The following is a 23,949-nucleotide window of genomic DNA, read 5'->3' as shown; positions in this document are numbered from 1 at the left end:
ATTTATACATCTTCTTTGGAAAAATGTGTATTCAGGTCCTTTGCCAAATTTTTTTCATATACATATTTATTGTGAATTGATTACCACCATAAGGTTATGTAACACATCCACCACCTCACAAGTAAGCATTTGTGTGTGTGTGTGGTTCGAACTTTTAGGATCTACTCTCTAAGCAACTTTCAAGTATACAATACAGTATTGTTAAATATAGACACCATGCTGTATATTAGATCTCCACAACTTATTCATATTATAATGGGAAGTTTGTACTCTTTGACCACCTTCACCTGTTCAACCACATCCTCTGGGAAACATCAATCTACTTGATATTTCTATGGTTCAATTCGTTTTTAGATTCTACATGTAAGTGAGATCATATGGTATTTGTCTTTCTCTATCTGACTTATTTCACTTAGTGTAATGCCTTCAAGTTTCATCCATGTTGTTGCAAATGGCAGGATTTTCTTCTTTTTTATGCCTGAATAATATTCCATTATATATATATATATATGTCTCACATTTCCTTAGTCCATTCATCCATTGATGAACACATAGATTGTTTCCATGTCTTGACTGTTGTAAGTAATACTGCAGTGAACATGGAGATGCCGATACCTCTTTGAGACAGTGATTTCATTTCCTTCAGATAAAGTGGAATTGCTGTATCATATGGTAGTTCTATTTTTAAATTTTTGAGGAACTTCCATACTCTTTTCAGTAGTGGCTGTACCAGTTTGCACTCCCACCATCAGGTTTCTCCATATCCTTATCCTTTCCTTTGGAAAAATATCTATTCACGTCTTTTGCCTATTTTTTAACTATTTGTTTTTTGCTGCTGAATTCCTTACATCTTTTGGATGTTAACCTCTAGTCAGATATATGGCTGCAAACATTTGCTCCCATTCTGTAGGTTGCCTTCTCATTTTGTTGATGGTTTCTTTTGCTGTGCAGAGTTTTTTAGTTTGATGTAGTCCCATTTGTTGATTTTTGCTTTTGTTGCTTGTGCTTTTGATGTCATATCCAAAAAAATGTTGCCAAGATCAATGTCAAGGAGCTTTTCCCTATGTTTTCTTCTAGGAGTTTTAAGTTTCAGGTCTTACATTTAAATTTAATCAATTTTGAGTTGATTTTTGTGTGTGGTGTAATGTAAGGTCCAATTTCATTCTTTTGCATGTGGATATCCAGTTTTCCCAACACTATTTATTGAAGAGACTATCCTTTCCCCATTGCGTATGCTTGGCTCCCTTGTCAAATATTAGTTGACCATATATGTGTGGGTTTATTTCTGGACTCTTGATTCTGTTCAATTGGTCTATGTGTCTGCTTTATGCCATTAACATACTGTTTCGATTACTATAGCTTTGTAATATAGTTTGAAATGAGAAAGTGAGATGGCCCAGTTTTGTTTTTCTTGCTCAAGATTGCTTTAGCTATTTGGGGTCTGCTATGTTTCCATACAAATTATAGGATTGCTTTTTTTATTTCTCTGAAAATTGCTATTGGAATTTTGATAAAGATTGTAAATGTATTGAATTTGTAGATTGCTTTGGGTAGCACGGATATTTTAACATTATTATTTCTTCTGATCCAGGAACATGGGATATCTTTCCATTTATTTACGCCTTCTTCAATTTCTTTCGACATTGTCTTATAGTTTTCAGTGTATAGTTCTTTCACTTCTTTGGTTAAATTTATTCCTAAGTATTTTATTGTTTTTTGACGGTTTTATAAATAGGATTGTTTTCTTAATTTTTCAGATAGTTATTTTTTAGCATATAGAAATGCAACTAAGTTTTGTATGTTGATTTTGTATCCTGAAACTTTACTGAATTTGTTTATTAATTCTAACAGTTTTTGTGTATATAAGTCAAACAGAAAAAGACAGATACCTTATGATCTCACTCATATATGGAACCTAAAAACAAAAATACAAGCTCATAGATACATAGAACAGATTGGTGGCTGCCAGAGATGGGATGTGGAGAGTGGGCAAAATGGGTCAAAGGGATCAAAAGGTACAAACTTCCAGTTATATAATAAATAAATCTGGGGACGTAATGTACAGCATGGTGACTATAGTTAATAATTCTGTATTGTATATCTGGAAGTTGCTAAGAGGGTAAATCTTAGAAGTTCTCATTGCAAGGAAAAAAATTTGTAACTGTGGTGAAGAATGTTAAGTAGATTGTGGTGATCACTCCACAATATATACATATATTGAATCATTGTGTTGTACAGCTGAAACTCATGTAATGTTATATGCTAATTATATCTCAATTAAAAAAACATGTATTTTTCAGTAATCAGTAAAACCAAAGAACAAAAATTCAGTAAGCATATAAAAGAGCTAAACAATACCAACAATCAACTTAATCTAATAAATATTATTTAAAAACTTCAGACAACAACAGCAGCATAAACATTCTTTGTAAGTGTTCACTTACCAATATAAACCGTCTTCTTGGCCACAAAACAAATCTTGATAAGCATAAAGTTATCCAAATCACACAAAGTATGATCTGTGACCTTAACAGAATTAAGCTAGAAATCAATACTCTAGATTTGGAAAATTCCCATATGTTTGGAAATTAAACAACATACTTCTGAATACAAATGAGTAAGCATTTTGAATTGAATAAAAGTGAAAACACAACATATCAAAATGTGTGAAGTTAAGATAAAGTAGCATTCTGAAATAAATTTATAGTATTAAAATGTTTATATTGTCAAAGAAGAGCAAATTAAGTCTAAAACAAGAAAAAGAGATTAATAAAGATAATAAGAGAAATTAAACCGAAAATCAATAGAAAACAAATATGAAATCAAAAGCTTGTTCTTTGAACAGAAAAATAAAATTTATAAACCTCTTACCATGCTTACCTGAGAGAGAAGAGAGTCAGAGAGAAAGAGAACACAAATTATCAACGTCAGTAATGAAAGAAAGGACATCAGATCCTACAGATATTAGATGGGTAACCAGGCATTATCAGGTACAACTTTATGTCCATAAATGCAAGAACTTTGATGAAGACGGGCAAATTCTTTCAAAGAAAGAAACTACCAAAACTCATTTAAGAAGAAATAAATAAGAAAGAAGGAAGGACAAACTATAGGGACAGAAGGAAATGTGGCTGTCAGGAACTAAGAGAAGCTGACTACAAAAGGAAGTGAGGAGAATTTTGGAAGTAAAATAGCTGTTCTACGTATTGATTGCGGTGTTGATTATACAACTATGTGCATTTTTCAAAACTCATAGGAATGTACACTGAATTTTAATGAGTAAAATTTTACTCTGCATGTCATATCTCAATAAATCTGACTTTAAATAAAATAAAATGAAACAAATATCAACTCCATTCCTGAGAAGCTTTTGCTGTCCCCTTTATCTGACTTCTAATAACTTGTATCCTCTTTTCATCAAGTTTGAATGTCATAATAGAATTCAATTATGAGTAGTAGTCCATCATGTATAAATGCCACATATTCTTTATCCATTCGTCCCTTGATGGGCACTTAGGTTGCTTCCAAGTCTTGGCTATTGTGCATAATGCTGCAATGAACATAGGGGTGCAAGTATCTTTACGCCTTTATGTTTTCAAGTTCTTTGGATAAATACCCAGCAGTGGGATAGCTGGATCATATGGTAGATCTATCCTTAATTTTCTGAGGGTACTCCATACTGCTTTCCATAGCCATAAGAAATGATGAAATCCGGCCACTTGTGACAACATGGATGGACCTCGAGGGTATTACGTGGAGTGAAATAAGTCAGAGAGAGAAAGTCAAATACCATATGATCTCACTCATAAGTAGAAGATAAAAACAACGACAAACAAACACATAGCATTGGAGATTGGATTGGTGGTTACCTTAGGGGAAGCGGGGAGAGGGGAGAGCAAAAGTGGTGATTAAGCTCACATGTGAGGGGATGCACTATAATTAGTTTTTGGGTGGTGAACATGATGTAATCTACATAGAATTCAAAATATATTATGTACAACCAAAAATAAACAAATAAATGAAAAAAAAAGAAACAGGCCCAATAAAAATTTTATTACCTTCTTTGTGAAATTGAAAAAAAAAACAATAATTCAATTATGAGAATTGCTGTATCTCTCCACTCAGAACATGGCCTTCTAGAGTCACCACACCTTCCACGTCCATAACTATCCCGTACCTTTGAGGCCTGGCACAACTACAGGGACAGATAAAAAACTGGAGGAGGTCCACTCATGCAGAAAAACCTACATCACTCTCTGTCGTCGTCCAAAGTATAAAACAACGTGCACTGATATTGGGTGACAGAAAAGAATCCTGTCTGGTTCTGCTCCTGACTCATTCATATAACCCAAACCCTTTCCTGAGTTCATGCAAAGTCAGCTGCAAGTGACTTAGCGTCAAAACTAAGCCCTAAATATTGGTCCACATGGCTAGAAAGAAAGCAAACTTTACATGAGGATTTAGATGCTGTAAACCAGAGCCTCAGTTGGAGGCACTTTTGCTCCCAGCACATAATTGGCATTGTCTGGAGACACTTTTGGTTGTGACAACCAGAAAGATGCTACTGGCATCTAACGGGTAGAGCAGGGATACTACTAAACATCCTACAATGGACAGGAACGACCTTCAAGACAAAGAAATATCTGGCCCAAAATATCAATAGTGCTGAGGCTGAAAAACTCTGCTACACGCTTTGACGCAACAAGAACCAGCAGAACAGAAGGGGATTAATGTCTTGCCTCAAGAGCATGTCAGCCTTCTTAGGAAGGCCCAAGTCTCACCTCTAAATAGGCGTGAGGTATCCACCCACTCTGATATCCATTCTTCAGAATTTTGTGCCTTTCATTAATGGACATGCAGCATATGAAAGTAATTCTTGGACACACCAGCCTAATTGTTAACATTTTTTATTCTTACATATTGTTTCTCTCTTGTTTTTGCTTCTCCATCTTTTTCAGTGCCTAACAAACTCTGGACCAATAAGTATCAAATCTGATTGTCCAAACGAACCTCACGTAATTCATTCCCAATTCCATACTTATCTTTGTATTTTGCCACAGAACATTGTTTCCCTAGATTGCTTTAAATCTATCAAAGAAATTACAAATGAGTTTATAACATAATCACTTAAAACATCTGCATGTCCAAAAAAATTCAGACTATTCAACAGGCCACACCTTGTTCTCACTGTGGCATCACTCTTCCCATTGTTACTTTGTTCCAATTTCCCACTTCTATACCATGCTCCTCATGATGCTGGGACTGGGGCTGCGCAAATTACATTTCCCAGACTCCTTTGCCAGTTGGCGCTAGATAGGCACTAGAGGGGAATTCAGAGTTCGGAGGAGACGGGAAGGGATTTCTTTCCTCATTTTTGTTCCTGTCATCATTGTCACAGCAATGACAGCTGGCATCCAGAAGCAACAGTAGGGTCCAGTGTCCACCTTCTCATGGTACTCTAGAGCCAATCTCACCATGTCTTCAAACAGATACCAGCAGCAATTAGTTGATGCCCCTTTTTCGTAAGTCTGAGGACCGACTCTGAAAGGTCTCTCCTCAGCTCCAGAGGAGACTACCACAGCTAGGCAGCATGCCACCTCCTCACAGGCCTGAGAACCACAGGTGCCCCCTACCCCCAGGCCCCTAGTTTCTTCCATTTTGTTGTCCCATTGAGGATTGGGATCTGCTCCCTGCAGTAATCTCTGGGTTACCTCAGTATTTCCTTTGAGTCCTTCAATACCTATGTAACACATCCTGATTTAAATCCCCTTTGTTCAAAATAGCAGTCTATTCTAATTCACTAGATCCTAGCTGATATAACTGCTATAAACACTGCTACTATGATTGCTTCTCCTGTTGCTGCTGCTGTTACTACCACTGTATCATCCTATAAACCTGTAAGACATACAAGTCTAGTTACCTAATGGATAAATGGACAAAGAGTGAGGCACACATATTTCATCATTCACAATGATAGACCAAGCGGGTGAAAAATACATTAAGACTATAGAGGATCTAAAACAACAATTTTGTAAACAAAATTAGTCAAAAGAAGAGAACAAAAATAAATAATAGAGTAAAAGTTAAAATGTGAAGAATTTTTCAGTAGTTGATAATGATATATATATATTATTTTAAGATTGGGATCTGAGCTAACATGTGTTGCATATCTTTTTTCTTCTTCTTCTTCTCCTTCTGCTTCTTCTCCTCAAAGCCCCATGGTACATAGTTGTATATTCTAGTTGTAGGTCCTTCTGGTTGTGCTATGTGGGGCACCACCTCAGCATGGCCTGATGAGTGGTGCTAGGTCCGCGCCCAGGATCTGAACTGGTGAAACCACGGGCTACTGAAGCGGAGTGCGCTAAGTTAACCACTCAGCCGTGAGGCTGGCCTCTGATAATGATATTTTTTAACAAGGGAAAATATCCACAGAAAATCTACACAACACATAGTGTGGCAGTTTCTGAGACAGCCCCTAGTATTCTTGCTCTGTGTAATCCTCTCCCCTTGAGTCAGGGGTGAACCTACTGGCTTGCTTCTAATGAATAGAATCTGGCAACAAGCCTGGGATATCACGAACCTGTGATTAGGGTTTAGAAGACTGTGACTTCCATTTTGCTCACACATTCTCTCTCTTGCTCTTCTGCATGTTGCTCTTACAAAGCCAGTTGCCATGTTGTGAGATGCTCTATTGAGAGGCTCATGTGGTAAGGAGCTGAGCGTGTCTAATAGCCCCTGAGGAACTGAATCCTGGCAACAACCACGTGAGTGAGTTAAGAATCCGATCATTCAGGGTCAAGCCTTGAGATGACTGCTGTCTGTGAGAGACCCAGTGCACGAGGATTCCTGGCCTACAGAAACTCTAAGATAATAAAAATTTTAAGCCACTATGTTTTGGGGTCATTTGGTTATGCAGCATTTGGTAACTAATATACAGACAGAATCGAGGAAAATAATTAATTTAAAATTAACACTGAGTGGCAGGCTAGTGGCATAGCCGTTAAGATCGCACACTCTGCTTCGGTGGCTCAGGGTTAACCGGTCTGGATCTCAGGCACGGACCCAGCACTGCTTAACAAGCCATGCTGTGGCAGTCATCCCACATATAAAATAGAGGAAGATGGGCACGGATGTTAGCTCAGGGCCAATATTCCTCAAAAAAAAAAAAAAAGAAGAAGAAGAATTAACACTGAAAATCAAATGCCCACCAGCCAGAACACACGATGCAAACTTGACCGAATTAAAAGAAGCAGGAGGGAGAGAGGTGATGGAGGGGAAAGGGAAAATTTTGCCAGAAAAATATTAAGTGAAAAAGTGAGACTTAATAACACATAGGAAAATACAGAAGTTCTTCATTGTCAGAATCTAATGTGTTTTTTAAAATATGATGGAAAGTATCTTTTTAGATAACTGGAGCCTATATTCTATTTTTACACATCGAGAAAATATCAAGTTACCAGATTATTCAAATAACCCTGACAAATTTCACCAAATATCACTAATATCCTTTTAGATATCTAAATCCACCAGGATTTTAGTATAGTATCAAGCACTCAAAATGTCAATTTCCTAATGATTTAACATATAACATATTAGTAGGTACATATCTGTAACAGTACAAGACAAAATCTTACAGGGATTATGTTTCCTACTACACTGCAATCAATACATGTTGGAGTGTAAATAGAGAATAAAGTAGTATGGTAAAGATACTGAATAAGTGAAAATAACATTTAACAAAATAAAATTAAAAATAAATGGGGGATATTTTTAAATGGCCAATGGTATGGGTGCCTGAGTGAGGTTTGATGGTGGAAAGAGGGAGATGAGACAGCAGTCACAGTTGGGTTGGGAGAGGGGGGACTTGAGCAAAAGTGAAATGGCAAAGTTGTGAGTGAGTCAGAAAAAGCATGAGATTCATCTTTGTTCAAATGCAAAGAAGTGGTGGTCAGTCTTCTCTTTCTGGCCCTCATATCTCAGAATCAGATAGCCAGAAACCATTATCCAAAGTTTTGGATGAAGCAAGGAAACGGAAAAAATGAATATGCAAAAACTCTAAATGGATGTTTATTTGCTTGCTTCCATTGTGATTATATAGGTCCTGATGACGCGAGATGGGGTTTGTAATTGAACACTGTAATTGCTTCTGCTCACTTCTTCACTAGCTTTATTATGAACAGCAACAACTTGGGGAGGGGAGCTGGATCTGAACTGTCTTTTACAGCTGTATCATGGAGTATTCTTCCGACCATGAGCATAAAGCTGAAAAAGAAACATCAAGTGTTTGTCACAGGAAATACTCTTGATCCAATGATTGTTTCACGTTATTACTTTATTTTCTCTCTCTCTCTCATTCTCTTCCTCTCTCTCTCTCTCGCACATACACACACACAGACTCAGAGATGTAATTGTATCCAAGTGCAAGGTAGACAGGGTCATTTGCATGGTTATTTTAAATATTTTTATACATTCACTCTTTAACACATAGCTGGAAAAGACCTGAACTACAAGTGTGACGCTTTCATAATCCTCCCACTTGAACTCATTCCCTGTTAAATCATTTTTGCTAAAGAACAGATGCATATTTGCATTATTAGCTATCTATTGCTATATGACATATTACCAAAAGTTAGCGGCTTGAAGCAATAAATATTTACTATCTAAACAATTTACATGATGAGGCTTAGCTGAGTGCCTTTGGCTCAAGAGCTCTTATGAGGTTGCAGTCAAGTTTTTGGCCCAGACTGGAGGTTCATCTGAAGGCTAGGCAGTGGATGGATGGGAGGAATCTGCTTCTAAACTCACTCATGCAGTTGTTCACAGGCTTCAAGTCTTCATTGGCTGATTGCTAGTCACCAATCCCTTGCCTTGTGGCTCTTTCTATAAGGCAGCTCAGAACATGGCAGCTGGCTTTACTCAGAGCAACTGAGTAAGCCAGCAAGAGGGTGAGAGAGGGTGCTCCAGGTGGAAAAAATGGTTTTTCTGTAACCTCATCTAGGAAGTGACATCCCATCAAATCTACTGTATTCCATTCATTAGTCCAGCCTACTCTCAAGGGAAGCAAATCACATAAGGGCATGAACACAAGGAGGCAGCGATCATTGGGGACCATCATAGAAGCTAAGAATCAATAAAGCTGATTTTTATCCAGATGGTGCAATTTAGGTTAAAACAAAGTACAGTTACTATAGTGACCATTCTGCCAAGATAGCAAAGGATACTTATACTAAGAAAAGTTTTCCAAAATCTTTAGCTATGACTGAATTTCAAGTAATTTAAATTTTTTTACATTTCTGTGTTTTCTACATTTTCTATAATGCCAGATTTAAACTAAATACAAACATTTATAAAAATAATAAAAATCTATTTAAAAGTTTGCAAAATCTAAAAAGAGGCTGAAATATGCTTTCAACATAACAGTATCACTTTAAAGATAAAATTCCAAAATCTTTTGAAGCATATTCTATATCATCTTTTTTATGAAGCCTTTCCTGACATTCTCATTATCCCCTCCCCACTCCTAGCCCTTGGTAGCAATAACTACTGAAATAACCAACATCTCTTTTGAGTTTTGAGTTATTGCGTCCTTTACATATATTATTGCATGCACCCACTTAACAATTCATCTCCCATTATCTGACTGCAATCTATTTGATGTACCCTTAGTTTTTACTACACGGCTTGACACACAATAGGTGCATAAAGTTTGGTCATACACACAAGTGCATATGGAAAGTAGTAAAAAGCACAACTGACAATGAGGACATCCTGAATCTGTGGGAAATTGATAGCATTAAGTTCTGCTTTCTCATCCATTGAATTATCACCACGTTGTGTACTTTTGTCCCTGGAGATTTCCTGTTGGAGACTGAGTTATTCTCTTTTTGTTAGGCTCTACTAACCAAGAACAAACCACTGGGCCAGGGAGCATCATAAAAAGCCATGGACCTGCCATGCTCAGATGCTCCAGGCTCCAACCATGTTGATGCCTCTTCTCTTCACTAGCCGTTCAGCCATGAAACTCCATGTGCTTCTTTCTGTTCTCCTCTTTTTGACTCTCTTATCTCCAGGTAAGGTGGTGGATGATTATAGGGTCTGCAGTTTAGATGGCTATCTGGCAGGTCAGACAGGACCCTGGAATCAATCTTATGGATTCATAAACCTAATATCAACAGCTTCACTAGGATTACAAAGCGGTAAAATAAGAAAGAGACCATTCTTTTGCCATTAGCCAAACTACCTGATGAGGTCACATTTTGCTTTGTCCTTACTTTATATCTTTGGATGCCTTGGTGAGGCATGGCCATTTATTTGTAGGCAGGTAGATCTGAAAGAATTGGATTACAGCCACATTTATCATTATATCTACCCACTAGGTCAGGGAGAGAGATGGACAGAACCTTATCAACAGGACCTAGTGCTAAGAGCATGTCTTGGGGAATTCTGTCATATAGGTATTTGGCTCCTAAAGGGATTAAGAAATCAGCATACTGAGCACAACTTTCATTATGGGAGAGACATGTCCATAATTGTAAAAGTAAGGTAAGCGTATACTTTTTTGTCCAAACTAGACACTTTGGGAAAGTAAAAGGAGCACTATTTTAACTATATCAGAACAACAGGTATAAACCAGCACTGTCCCAGCCAAAATGGCCACAGAGTCAGTCTATATAAATGGTGCAGACCCAGAAGTGGGTTTCATAAAGAAGATTACAATCCCTAGGGAGGGGTTACTGAGAAGATCAAGTGCTGGCCCACGTTCTAGGAAGGGATTCTTATGCTAAATAACAGTCACACAGAATAAGTACCAAGGCATAAACCTAGTCCTGTAAAATGTGGCAATTAGGAGGAATACACACTTTGGAGTACTAATGCACAAGTTATGTAGAAAGAAAATGATTGGGCTGGGAAATGGAGACAATAACACAAAAGATGATACTCTCTGATCATAAATCTTTAGCACAAAAATTGCCATTAAAATATCAGGTTCACTCACCATTTTCAGATGAGATGACTTGGGTCCAGAGAATTATTGCACATTCTATAACTTAAGTATTCAAACACGTGTTGGAAACAATATGTCATGGTTGCAGAGGGTGATAGTCAACTATGTAGAAAGAGTTTAAATAGTTTGTAGGTCATTCAAAACTAGCTGATATCAGTGGGACCAAGCATATTAAGAACACATGTATTAGACAAAATAATCTTTATGTTTGTGCTTGGAAACATTTTCTTTTTTTCATTAAAGGAGGATTTGTTTAGAATATACTATCTGCCAGGCACTGTTCTAAATTTCATATGAGATAGTATGGTAACTAAGACTGTCTAAAATAGAGAAAAATTTCCTATTTTCATTAGGTGCTTCCAGTGTTAACCTTTTATGTTATTCATATGCTGCTATATTTTATACCCTCTGCTAAATTTATTGACAACGCTAAGAATAGACTGAATCAAGTAGTGTGGATTCACTTCCTCATGTTGGAAGCAGCCATTAACAACAGCCAGAACTCCATAGGGGTTCTTCAGTCTACACACTTCCTGATGAGAGAGGGCATTCAAGACTTGAGGATCCCAGGTGCTACTCTTTCTCCTCTAGTGGTGCTAGCCATTTGTGGTTCATCTATTCCTTTCCTTTGCTTCTATATCTTCATCTTTCACTTTGATCTCTCCTTCTGGGTCCTCTGTGGAAGAGGTTGTTATTTTGTAGTTTTGCCCATAACTTCTCAACCCCATACACTCCTTTGAAAAATACCTATTTATTTAGTTTTCACTGAAGTTATTAGTCAGCCATCTTATATCCAATATACACTATCTTCCAGACACTTTTCTGAATTTTAGGATTAAAATGTAAGTAAGCCATATTACTACTCACAAAGATCTGAAAGTTTTATGGGAAGAGACAAAGAGGAGGTTAAATGCAGTGGATGGTTCTAACAATGGAGTGGACAAGCTGTTTTGGATTTAGAAATATGTCTTTAGACAATGAAAAAGATTAACAGGAAGAGGCAGCCTGAAAGGAAATGATCATTGGAATTTACCTTTGAGATAGTACAACTAGCCAACAATTGGGTGAAGAGAAGGTGACACATGAAAGGAATATGTAAGAGCTATAATTGATTATATTTAATGAATAAATGAATGCATTGGAATGATAATTCTTGAGTTCCTGAATAAAGTAAAAGGGCATTAACATTAACCAAGAAAGGAAATACAGTAAGGAGAATGTTTGTTTTTACGTTTCTTTGTTTTTGAGATTCAGAGAGGAACAAAATTAGGTCCGCTTTCAACATCTTGAGTTTTAGGAAACTATGCATCTTTCAGGTGGAAATGTGTAACATTAAAAATATAGGCCTGATATTCAGATGAGAAATTGCTGTAAGAGTCATATCATCATTCTATAATAAGTGTATAAATCTTCAGGAGTAAATGAGAATGCCTAGGGAAGCAACTAGCACGAAAAGAGAAAACAAAATAGACGAGATGAGAAAATGGAAGTAAGGAGATGACAGAAGAAGAGGGAAATGGAGAAGAAAAAAAGAAGAGAAGACCAGTGACAGCACCATGAAAAATACCATGCATATTGAATGAATGGAGGAAAATTCCTAAGATTCTGTCAGAGAATTAAGGAAAACATTGAACGGTTTAATATCAAACCAAGTCAACTAATAGCAGCAAGACTCAAGAAATCACATGCCACCCAAAGATGTGGAAAAGTTGTAACTAAAATAAGGTCATAAGGGGATTTTTTTACATGTTTTTCCAGCTTTACTGAAGTATGATTGACAAATAAAAATTGTACATATTAAAGGTGTACAACATTATGATTTGATATACGTATGTATTTGCAATAACGTGGATGACCCTGGAGGATATTATGTTTCGTGAAATAAGCCAGACATAGATAAATGCTGCATGATCTCACTTATATGTGGAACCTAAAAAAGTTAAACTCATAGAAACATTGAGTAGAATGGTGGTTACCAAAACCAGGGTGGGGAGGAGAATGGGGAGCTCCATGGAAACTTACTGCTTTTACCATTTTCACTCCCCACAATCACCAGTCCTCTGTGTGTAATAGTAGGACAGTCTCCTTCCTTACCTTTGCCAGCTGCTCTGGAGTCCTTATAAGTAATCCAAAAACCATTATTTTGAGGGTCAAATTTCATGGTGGGAAAAAAGACTCTTATCTGGAAGAAAATGTGGTTCATGCTGGCGGGCAATGACTTCCACTTCTGCTCCAGTGTTCAATCAGGAATGAGCTACTTAGTGTCTGGTCAAACGTATATGCTCAATAAATAATTGGTAGCAAGAAAGAGAGGGCAGATAGCTCTTTTAAAAAAGAATTTGTACCCTTTCCTGTGAGGATAACAAGAACTGTGACTCATCTTTTCATTTCCAGTCCTTTAAAGAGATATGTTTGTAAAACTTCAGAAGAAGTTGAAGACAATCTGAAAACTGAAGATAGTATATTCTTCTAAGAATAAATATAAGGCCTTTTGGAGGTGCCTGAAAGACTATAGTACAAACATTCCAATGAAAAGAGCTAATAAGACGACTTTCAGCATTTCCGCCTTCTTTCCACCCAAAATCAACATGAGTGTTCTCACTTTATACAATATATAACAATTGAAAATTACATCTTCAAATAAACTAGGATATAGCAGGAATGTGAAGAAAAAAGAGCTACATGTCTCCACAATTTAGGAGGTTCCAGAAAACAAGATTTCTAGAAGGTAAGGGGCACACCCTAAGTACCAACTCAAAACCACACCTTTGCAACACAGGAACAGAACTCATGGACCATATAGTGGGAACATCCCTGGGCCAGTAGTGGACCTGACAAGTAGATAATTAGAACAGAATCAAGAATGGTTTAAACAAGCTATATATGCAATACATAGTCTGTAGGTAAATCTGTAAGGGAAAGAGAGACATTATATTATGAATAGCCATACATTTGCTTACTTCTATTGGCTTGAATATAAGTAAGAGTTAAAATAATTAACATAAGATATTGCTCACTAAAAATAATTCCTGGCACATATCCTACACAGAGCTTTTGGCCCAGGAAAAACTCATATCATTCAAAAACAGAAGAAAACAAACACACAACTATTGTATTATTGATGGAAATTTCATTTTTTTCTGGTTGCTAGCTATTACAATCTTGCTATAAAAATTCTTGCACATATGTCTTGGTTTCCCCGGAGTGCCATCTTACGGATGGAATTGGATCATACAATATGAATCCTCAGCTTTCCTAGATGAAAGTAAACTCTTCAAACTTGGATGAACCAATTTAGAAACCCACCAACAGTGTTTGACTGTGGTAGGGATTAAAAGTAAAAATTAATTAAAAATCAAGAATTAGAATACTTGACAACAAAAGCAAATAATTGGGAAAAGTTAAATTGTGATTACAAATTTCGAATTCATTGTATTATGTGAAGGTAAAGGTTTTTATTAATTTTAGACTTTGATATATTACGAATATGTGTTTTAATTCTATGAGAGCTACTAAAAGAATAAGAAGAAAATGTTTAATTTCCCACTACAAGGAAAAAATGAGATGATTAAAAATAATCCAAAAGAAAAGAGAAAATGAGAGAGATAAAAAGCAGAGACCAGGCAAATAGAAAACAAATTAAGATGGAAGAATTAAACTCAAATATATTAGTAACTATATTAAAACACAAATAAGTTAATTTTTTAGCCCAAATCAAAGGTGGTCGGCACTTATTTTAAAAATAAAACAAATAGGTGCAACTATATGGTACAAAAAAATGCACCTAAAATGTAAGCATTCAAAAACATTAGAAGTAAAAGAATGGTATTAATGGCTGAATTGTGCGCTTTAAATAATTATATCTTAAATCTTAAGCCTCATTACCTCCGAATGTGACCATATTTGGAGACTGGGTATTTACAGAAGTCATTAAGTTAAAATGAGGCCATTAGGGTGGAACCTAATCCAATATGACTGATCTTCTTATAAGAGGAGGAAATGTGGATTCAGACACATACAGAAGGAACAAAATGTGAAGACACAAGTAGAAGATGGCCATTTACAAGCCAAGGAGATACGCCTCAAACTGATCCTTCTGTCAAGGTGTCTCAGAAAGAAGCAACGCTCTTGACACCTTGAGCTCAGACTTCTAGCCTCCAGAATTCTGTGAAAATAAATTTTTGTTGTGTGAGCCACCAGTATATGGTACTTTTTAATGCAGCCCTAGAAAACTAAAACAGATTCAAAAAGCTATTTCATCCATGTATTAACTAGCAAACAAGAACCTTTAAGTTGAATTCTTTCCTATAAATAAAGAAGGCTGTTTCGTACTGTTTAAAGATTCACCTAAACAAGAAAATGTAATAAATTTAAGCTTATATGCACCAAATAATAGAGTCTCATAATATGTAAAGCATAAAATGTCTAAACTCAAAGAGAAATTGAAAATCCACAACATCATAGTGAGGTATTTTAACATACTCCTCTCACTAATTAATAGAACAAGCAGTCAAATATCAGTAAATACGTAAAAGATTTGACCAACATGATCAACAACTTAGAACACCACCAACAACCAAAAATTGACTAACAAACATAAAGCACTACATCCAACTATCAAAATACACATTTTTAAGTGCAGCCAAAGCACTGATAAAAATAGCCAAACACTCCATCATAAAGCAGGTATCAAAATTTCAAATGTTAAAATTATTCAGTGTATCAAATCAACATGTTGTACACTTTAAACTTATGCAGTGTAATTTGTCTAATATATCTCGGTAACACTGGAAAAAATGAAATTTTGCAAAATTGGAAAAATTTTCTTTAAATCTAATTCACTTAAGGTAAAATCATTAACAAAAATATAAATATGTGGAAATTAAGAAATATACTTCTACATTAGGCACGTGTCAAAAGAAATGTCAAAATGAAAATTAGAAAATGAATTATACTAAAATAAGCCAACTATCAAAACTTGTGGGATGAAAGTAAACTAGAATTCAGAGAAACAAATGAAAGAGAAAAGAATATAAAAAGTATCAACAAAACAAAAAGTTGGTTTTATAAAGACTAATAAACTTTATAATAATCTGGTGACATTCATCAAGAAAAAATGAGAGCATACTTAAAACAACCATCTCGGGAACGAGTAGGTTGACAGCCCAATCAGTGTTCCAGAGATGCAGAGAAAATAAAAGGATATTACACATTTGTGAACTATGTTCCACCTCCTTTTGTGTACTTAGGAGTTTCTCTACATCAGTTCTTCCCTCTTCACTATATCATCAATTTTCTTTCTACTGGATTATTACCATTAGCATACAAATATGCTCTTGTTTCTCTGATCTTAAGAAAAAAAATTTCTTTTTATTTTTCCAGGAATCTCTATACATTTTTCCATAGTGACTGTACCAATTTACATTCCACCAACAGTTCACAAGGGTTCCCTTTTCTCCAAATCCTTGCCAAGACTAGTTATCTCTTGTCTTTTTGATGATAACCATTCTAACAGGTGTGAGGTGATATCTCATTGTGATTTTGATTTACATTTCCCTGAGTATTAGAGATATTTATCATCTTTGTTTGGAAAAAAGTCTATTCAAGTCCTTTGCCCATATTTTAATTGAATTATTTGTTTTTTTGCTATTGAGTTGTATGGGTTCCTTATATATTTTGGATATTAATCCTTTATCAGATATATGGTTTGCAAATACGTGCTCCCATTCTGTAGGTTGCCTTTTCATTTTGTTGTGTTTTGGGGGGTTTTATTTTTCAGGATTTTTTGGTGTTTTTTGCTGTGAAGCAGTTTTTTAGTTTGATGCAGACCTACTTATTTATTTTTTGCTTTTGTGGGTTGTGCTTTTGGTATTAGACCCAAAAAATCATTGCCAAGACTGATGTCAAGGACATTTTTTCCTATGTTTTCTTCTAGGACTTTTACAGTGTCAGGTCTTACACTGAAATCTTTAATCTATTTCAAGTTAATTTTTGTGAGTGGTGTAAGATAGTCTTCCAGTTTCATTCTTTTGCATGTGGATATCCAGTTTTCCCAGAACTATTTATTGAAGAGACTATCCTTTCTCTACTGAGTATTCTTGGCTCCCTTGTCAAATATTAGTCAATCATATATTTGTGGGTTTCTTTCTCAGCTCTCAATTCAGGTCCATTGGTCTATGCGTCTGTTTTTATGGTATCACCAAACTGTTTTGATTACTATCATTCTGTAATATAGTTTGATATCAGGAAGTGTTATGTCTCTAGCTTTGTTCTTCTTTCTCAAGATTGCTTTGGCTATTTTGGGTCTTTTGGGTACCATATGAATTTTAGGATTTTTAAAAATATTTCTGTGAAAATGTCATTGAAATTTTGATAAGAATTACATTGAATCTATAGATGGCACTGGTTGTATGGACATTTTAACAATATTAATTTTCCCAGTCCATGAACATGGATATCTTTCCATTTATTAGTGTCTTCAATGTTATATAGTTTTCAGGGTTTCTAGCTTCACTACTTCTATTCGATATAGTACTGGAGGTCCCAGCTAGAGCAATTAGGAAGAAAAGAAATGAAAGGTGTTCAAATCAGAAAGGAAGAAGTAAAATTGTCTCTGTTTAAAAATGACATGACTTTATATATATACACACACATATATATGTATATATAGACAGATCTTACACTGCCTTGGTTAAATTTATTCCTAAGTATTTTATTGTTTTTTATGCTATTGCAAGTAGGATTGCTTTCTTTATTTATTTTCAGTTGATTTGGCATTAGTGTATAGAAATGCTACCGATTTTTACATGTCAATTGTGTATCCTACCACTTCACTGAATTTGGTGATTATAACCTACAGTTTTTTGGTGGAGCTGTTAGGATTTTCTATATATAAATCATGTCATTTTTAAATAGAGACAATTTTACTTCTTCCTTTCTGATCTGAACACCTTTTATTTCTTTTCCTGCTAATTGCTCTAGCTAGGACCTCCAGTACTATATTGAATGGAAGTAGTGACAGTAGAAACTCTTGCCTTTTTTCTGATCTAGAGGGAAATTTTTCAACCATTCACTATAGAATATAATGTTAGTTGTGGGTTTGTCATATATTGCCTTTATTACATTCAGATATATCCCTTTTATACCCAGTTTATTGAGTGTTTTACATGAAACCAGGTTGAATTTTGTCAAATGCTTTTTCTGCATCTATTGAGATAATCATATTATTTCTATCTTTCCTTCTATTAATTTTATGTGTCACATTTACTGATTTGGGTATGTTGAACCATCCTTGCATCCCAGGGAAAAGTCCCTCTTAATCGTGGTGTATGATCCTATTAATGTGCTGTTAAATTCAGCTTGCTAGTATGTGTTGAGAATTTTTGCATTTACCTTCATCAGGGATGTTGGCCTGTAGTTTTCTTTTCTCAGTGTTCTTATCTGGCTTTGTTATCAGGGTAATGCTGGCCTCTTCAAATGAGTTTAGGAATGTTCCCTACCCTTCAATTTTTCAGAAGAGCAGAGAAGAATTAACATTAATTCTTCTTTCAATGTTTCATAGAATTCACTGGTGAAGACATTTAGTACTTTGATTTTCTTTGTTGGGAGGTTTTTAATTACTGATTCCATCTCATTCTTTATTATTATACTCTCACTCCTTGTTTGGATTTCTGTTTCTTCATGACTCAGACTTAATACATTGTATATTTCTAGGAATTTATCCATTTCTTCTAGCTTTCCAAACTGTTGGCTTATAATTGTTCACAGTAGTCTCTTATGATCTTTTGTCTTTCTATAGTATCAATTGTAATGTCTCCTCTTTCATTTGTAATTTTATTTATTTGAATTCATTTCCTTTTTTTGGTAAGTATAGCTAAAAGTTTGCTAATTTTGTTTATATCTTAAAAAAAAACTTAGCATTGTTGACGATTTCTATTGTTTTTCTTTCCTCTATTTCATTTATTTCTGACATCCTGGATCCAGGCGTCTGGGATGCCAAAACAGGGGTATGTGGCAGCTTTGGGTCTGAGGGGATTTGGTGACTGGTTGGCTGAGGCCACTGAGGTGCACAGAAAATAATGGGAGAAATAATGATCTGGACACAATGACAAATTTTCAGCTTCTAACACCCTTTTCTTCTTAAATACAATTGAAAAGATCATTTAGAATGTCCACAAATTTACTTTTTCTTCTGACTGATATACTCTATGACTAAAATATCTTTGTCCATTGAGTTAGGTAGATCTTATCTAAATTTGGAGAAACAAAATAACTTCTGCTTCTTTCTGAGTTGACCGAAACATGAAGAAATTGAAAGATTTAGGGGCTGGCCCTGTGGCCGAGTGGTTAAGTTCGCGCGCTCTGCTGCAGGCGGCCCAGTGTTTCGTTGGTTCGAATCCTGGGCGCAGACATGGCACTGCTCATCAAACCACGCTGAGGCAGCGTCCCACATGCCACAACTAGAAGGATCCACAACGAAGAATATACAACTATGTACCGGGGGGCTTTGGGGAGAAAAAAGGAAAAAATAAAGTCTTTAAAAAAAAAAGAAATTGAAAGATTTATATTAGTTTAAGATAGGCTAGTACCACAACTGAGTATCCACATTATCTTTTTTCCTGAAAGCTACACACTTACCCTTATCTAAATGAATAGAAGAAAAGAAGGCAGTGAATTAGGTAAAGCACCTAATATTTTAAAAGAAGAATGACCATATGCATTCTTAAGGGAGCTGAAGGGAGGCAGCATCAGATATGTGAACCTGTAAGTTTACCACGGCCTACAAGCTGTACATTATCTTATCCTGTTTTATCGCACCTCATTTCTTATCAAACTTGTTTTCTTTCCAATATACTCCATCTACACAAGTCTTTCTGCCCTTCAAGTAAACTAAGCAAGGGACCTTGCTCCTATATTCTGCGTGCCTATAATGCTATCACATGGATATTTCTTTGTGTTTTTCATTCTCATCATTCAGATCTCAGTTAAAATGCTGCATCCTCAGAAAGTCTTTTCTGTCCATTTTATCAATTCCATCCTCCAGACTATATCTGGTCTATCATCATATTACTTTTTCTAAACAATTACCACTTTCTCAAATTATATTATCAATCTATTTTTGCATAGTCAGATTTTGTTTCCTGAATATATGTCCTGTGAGAATAAGAAATATTTCTACCATTTTCACTGTTATATTATTGGTACAAAGAAAACTGCATGCTGAATAGAAAGCAATCAGTAAATATTTGTTAAAGATCCATACAAACGAATAAAATAATGAAGAAATGGGTGTATTTAAAACATATATTTTGTCCATTGCCTTGCTTCAACATTTAGCAAATTTCTTTTTTTTTGAGGAAGATTTTGCCCTGAGCTAACATCCACTGCAAATCTTCCTCTTCTTTTCGCTTGAGTAAGATTAGCCCTGAGCTAACATCTGTGCCAATCTTCGTCTACTTTGTATGTGGGATGCCTCCACAGCATGGCGGATGAGTGGAGTAGGTCCGCACCCAGAATTTGAACCTGTGAACTTGGGCCACTGAAGCAGAGTGTGAAGAACTTTAACCACTCAGGAAACAGGGCCAGACCCACCAGCATTCTTGTTGAAGCTTAAATTAGCCATTCCACGAACTTATAAGAAAAGGAAGGAGGGGTTTGTTAACACTTGGGTTTTTGGGTATAAAGGAAAGACAGTGAACATGATGAAAAAATTAAATAGATCTTTTGTCCGGCTTCTTTTCTCCACATAGAAATGCTCATACCAGAACTCTCTGTTCTCACACTTAAGAGTGTTTATAATTTTACATTCTACTCATGGACTAATTATCCCATGGACTCTCTTCTTCTGCAGTAAGAGGTGGTTTGGCTTCTTCTGAGAACCATTGTCTCAATGTGTCTGGCATTTGCAGAAGAGACATCTGCAAAAGGATGGAAGACCTGCTTGGTAACTGCCGAAGAAGGTGGAAATGCTGTAGACCATGGTGGATTCTCATGCCAGTTCCAACCCCAATTATCTATTCAGACTACCAACCACCGTTTAAGCCTAAATTGAAATGAAACTAGGAAAAGCATCAAAAGGAAAGTTCTTTGCATCTAAAAACATTAGAATATACATGTTAAACACTTCAGCTTTATTACCAACTTCTATTATCCCTTGTCAAGAAAAATAAATAAATATTGATTTCAAACTTACATGGATACTACCTCTTTTTGACTCATTTTCAGATCTAAACAATCTCTTTAAAAGTGAGAAAGTCCATTTATTTAACAAAAGTTCTTTTTTAATTTGTCACAGAAAGACCAAAAGATTAACAAAAAAGTTGCAAAGATGAAGACGTAATTATAAAAACATAAGTAAATAGACACACAGACAGTACCAAGAAAATGGAAAGGCAAAATATAGAAGAAATCCAGAAAATATCAGGGAGGGGAAGAAATGTCGATAGAGATAGGAGAGAAAATTGGAACGGGGCAAGAGGTAATAATTTGGTGTAATACATAAAAATTGTAACTGTATGGCAGGTAATTGGAAAGAGATGAAAATAAGAAAAGAGAGAGATTGAGAGGTTGAAGATCAACAGAAGTGTATATTAAGTACTCTAAAAGATAAAACTTCAACTAACAAAGAGATTTTCATGTTTTACTTCTATGAAGAAACACTGTGATTGTTTAGAGATTCTCAATATTTCACTCCTGTAGACAAATAATTCCCTTTAATAGAACCTAACCATCTTACCGTAAAAATGTAGCAACTTCTTTCAAGAGTATGCTGTCAACACCCCTTTTAAACAGACTTTTCAATGCTTCATAACTTCCGACAAGTTCATTTTCTATCCTAGTGTCATAAGGTCTCACTTTCCTTTCCTGAATGTCACACGACTTTAGCTCAGCTATATACCTGTGGAAACTAATAAACAGAAACCTAATTAAACGGGACTTGAGAGGGTGAAAGGAGCAGCTCTTTTGCCCTACAACAATTGCAGAGCCCCAAGAGGAAAAAGAGATTTCCTGTTCTTGACTGGCAAGAACTTCAGCCAATGAGAGACTGTCACAACTGAGCCAATGAAAAAGCCACTTCGCTTTGAACTCTCTATTCTTCCAACGGACTCTTTGTTTACAGCAGCCCTCTCAACTTCGTCTTCCTTTCTGTAAAACAGCTTTTCCTTCCTTTGCTGCAGGGGTCTGCAGACCTCGAATTACAATTCGACTAGGCTCATGCCTAGTACACCCATTTTTGGTTGAGGAATAACTGGCTGTTTATTTGTTTAAAGTCACAAATCCAAAGTAGTTCTTAGAGGAAGTTTTAGTTTTCACTCGTATAAAATTTTGATGATTAAAGAAATGTGATTTGGTAGTGAGGACTCCTTCCTTCCTATAATGCAACATTTATGAAGTCTTTTTTTTTTTCTTTTAATTCTCTGAGCATGGACATTTTCTGCAATAATTTGGTATAGTCTTGACTAGATGTAGGGCAGAATTGACCTTAAAACAGTGATGGTATACTGTAGGTCAGGAACTAAGTATGTTAATGGTGAGAGAGCTTGATGATTTTCTTTCATTTCTTCCTCCTTATTTCCTCTCCGTTATCTGGGGATAAAATAGATAAGCACCACGCCTGAGTTGCATTCAGTTTGCAAAGACTAAGTCTTGTGAGGGTAGAGATGATAAACTGAGCCTCTCTACCCAGTCAATCTAGCCCTATATTACTTATCCATAACCGGACTCCACAAAATTAGGTGCACAATAGTTGTTCCTCAACTAGACTAACTTCTTGTGAGTGCTCCTGAGTCTAAGAGTTCAGAAGATACCCTTAATGTGGCTTAGTTCATTTAAAATTATATGGCACCTATTATCTATAATTTGGAATTGACATGCCCTAGATGACCCAAAACTGCCTGCTCACCTCATTTATCTTGGAACTATGATGTCTTATATGACTAAGGGAAAAACCTGAAAAACTGTTATCCTAATGATATGGAATCATAGTTTTGGGAGGGAAAGAAGGATTACAAGAGAGAGACAAAACCTTGACAGACACAAAAGAAAGATTCAAAAACCTTGAAACAACAGCTTTGGCCATATCACAACCGCCATCAAAGCAACATGAGCAGACTCTGTGTAGTCCCCAGGAAAAGTAACCTGGTGGTGTGTTCCAAAAAGCTGCTGGACACACTGGTGTATTCGTCACAGTTTTTATCAGTTTTCTCTTGCTGACTTCAGAATAATCTCTTTACTCATGGGTGTCCCCCTGTCTCCATATAAATATCTTTTAGCTAGTCATGTACAATAATAAATTCCTTTTTCCTTTGGCAGCTTTCATCTTTTTTAATCAAAATGTCTTTCTGATGCTTAATTTGTACCACACTTCCACACTCTGTCTAAATCTCCCTGATTGTGGACATGCCATACTTGGCTTGGTAATTCACTATGTTGACTAACTTCAATGAGAGAGATTCCAAGTGCACATGTGTGTTACAGGTTTCCAACCCTTTTGTTTAACTCTAAATACTATAATAGGGATATCTGAACTAGAGGGGATCATTATAATATTCCTGGAAGCAAGATAGCATAATAGGAGGTCCCAGACCTCATCTTCCCACAGAAATTATAATTTAACAATCACCCATGGATAAAAATACCTTTATGAGAGCTCTGGAGTGCAGTCAACAAACTGTAGCCCACTAGTGTAGCACAAAATCTGAGAACAGCCATATGGAATAGCTTAAGAATAATAGTTTCACTCTACCCAAGTCATCCCTCCTCCAATGTGGTATAGCTCAGCACCAAAAGAGAATCCCTTGGCCTTCGACTTCTCTCACTTTTTCCAAAAAGAAAGTGAAGTGAGTGTCCAGCTTCTACAGGATTTAGGGGCTGCAGACCCCACTGGCCAGCCCACTCAGGAACCCTAGCAGCTGACCACCCATAGACCCTGGCAGCCAGCCTGG

The 23,949-nt window shown here is 35.9% G+C and overlaps 1 protein-coding gene across 1 annotated transcript; it reads left to right on the top strand.

Moving 5' to 3' along the window:
* Positions 1-9,910: 9,910 nt before the first annotated feature.
* LOC111770879 (beta-defensin 109-like) lies at positions 9,911-21,196 on the top strand. The gene is made up of 2 exons (XM_070252773.1): positions 9,911-10,070; positions 20,856-21,196. Exons 1-2 carry the CDS (start codon positions 9,962-9,964, stop codon positions 21,059-21,061), a joined length of 315 nt encoding a protein of 104 aa, XP_070108874.1. The 5' UTR covers positions 9,911-9,961; the 3' UTR covers positions 21,062-21,196.
* The last annotated feature ends 2,753 nt before the right edge of the window (positions 21,197-23,949 follow it).

This window comes from Equus caballus, chromosome 27 (assembly GCF_041296265.1).
Source record: "Equus caballus isolate H_3958 breed thoroughbred chromosome 27, TB-T2T, whole genome shotgun sequence".
NCBI lineage: Eukaryota > Metazoa > Chordata > Mammalia > Perissodactyla > Equidae > Equus > Equus caballus.
Note: the sequence above shows the minus strand (reverse complement) of the source record. Positions and strands in the feature narration are given on the sequence as shown.

Excerpts from the sequence above, each read along its gene's own strand:
- LOC111770879 (XM_070252773.1), top strand. The coding sequence starts at position 9,962 with ATGCTCCAGGCTCCAACCATGTTGATGCCTCTTCTCTTCACTAGCCGT. Across the intron at positions 10,071-20,855 it reads TTTGACTCTCTTATCTCCAG|TAAGAGGTGGTTTGGCTTCT; the intron begins GTAAGGTGGTGG and ends CTTCTTCTGCAG.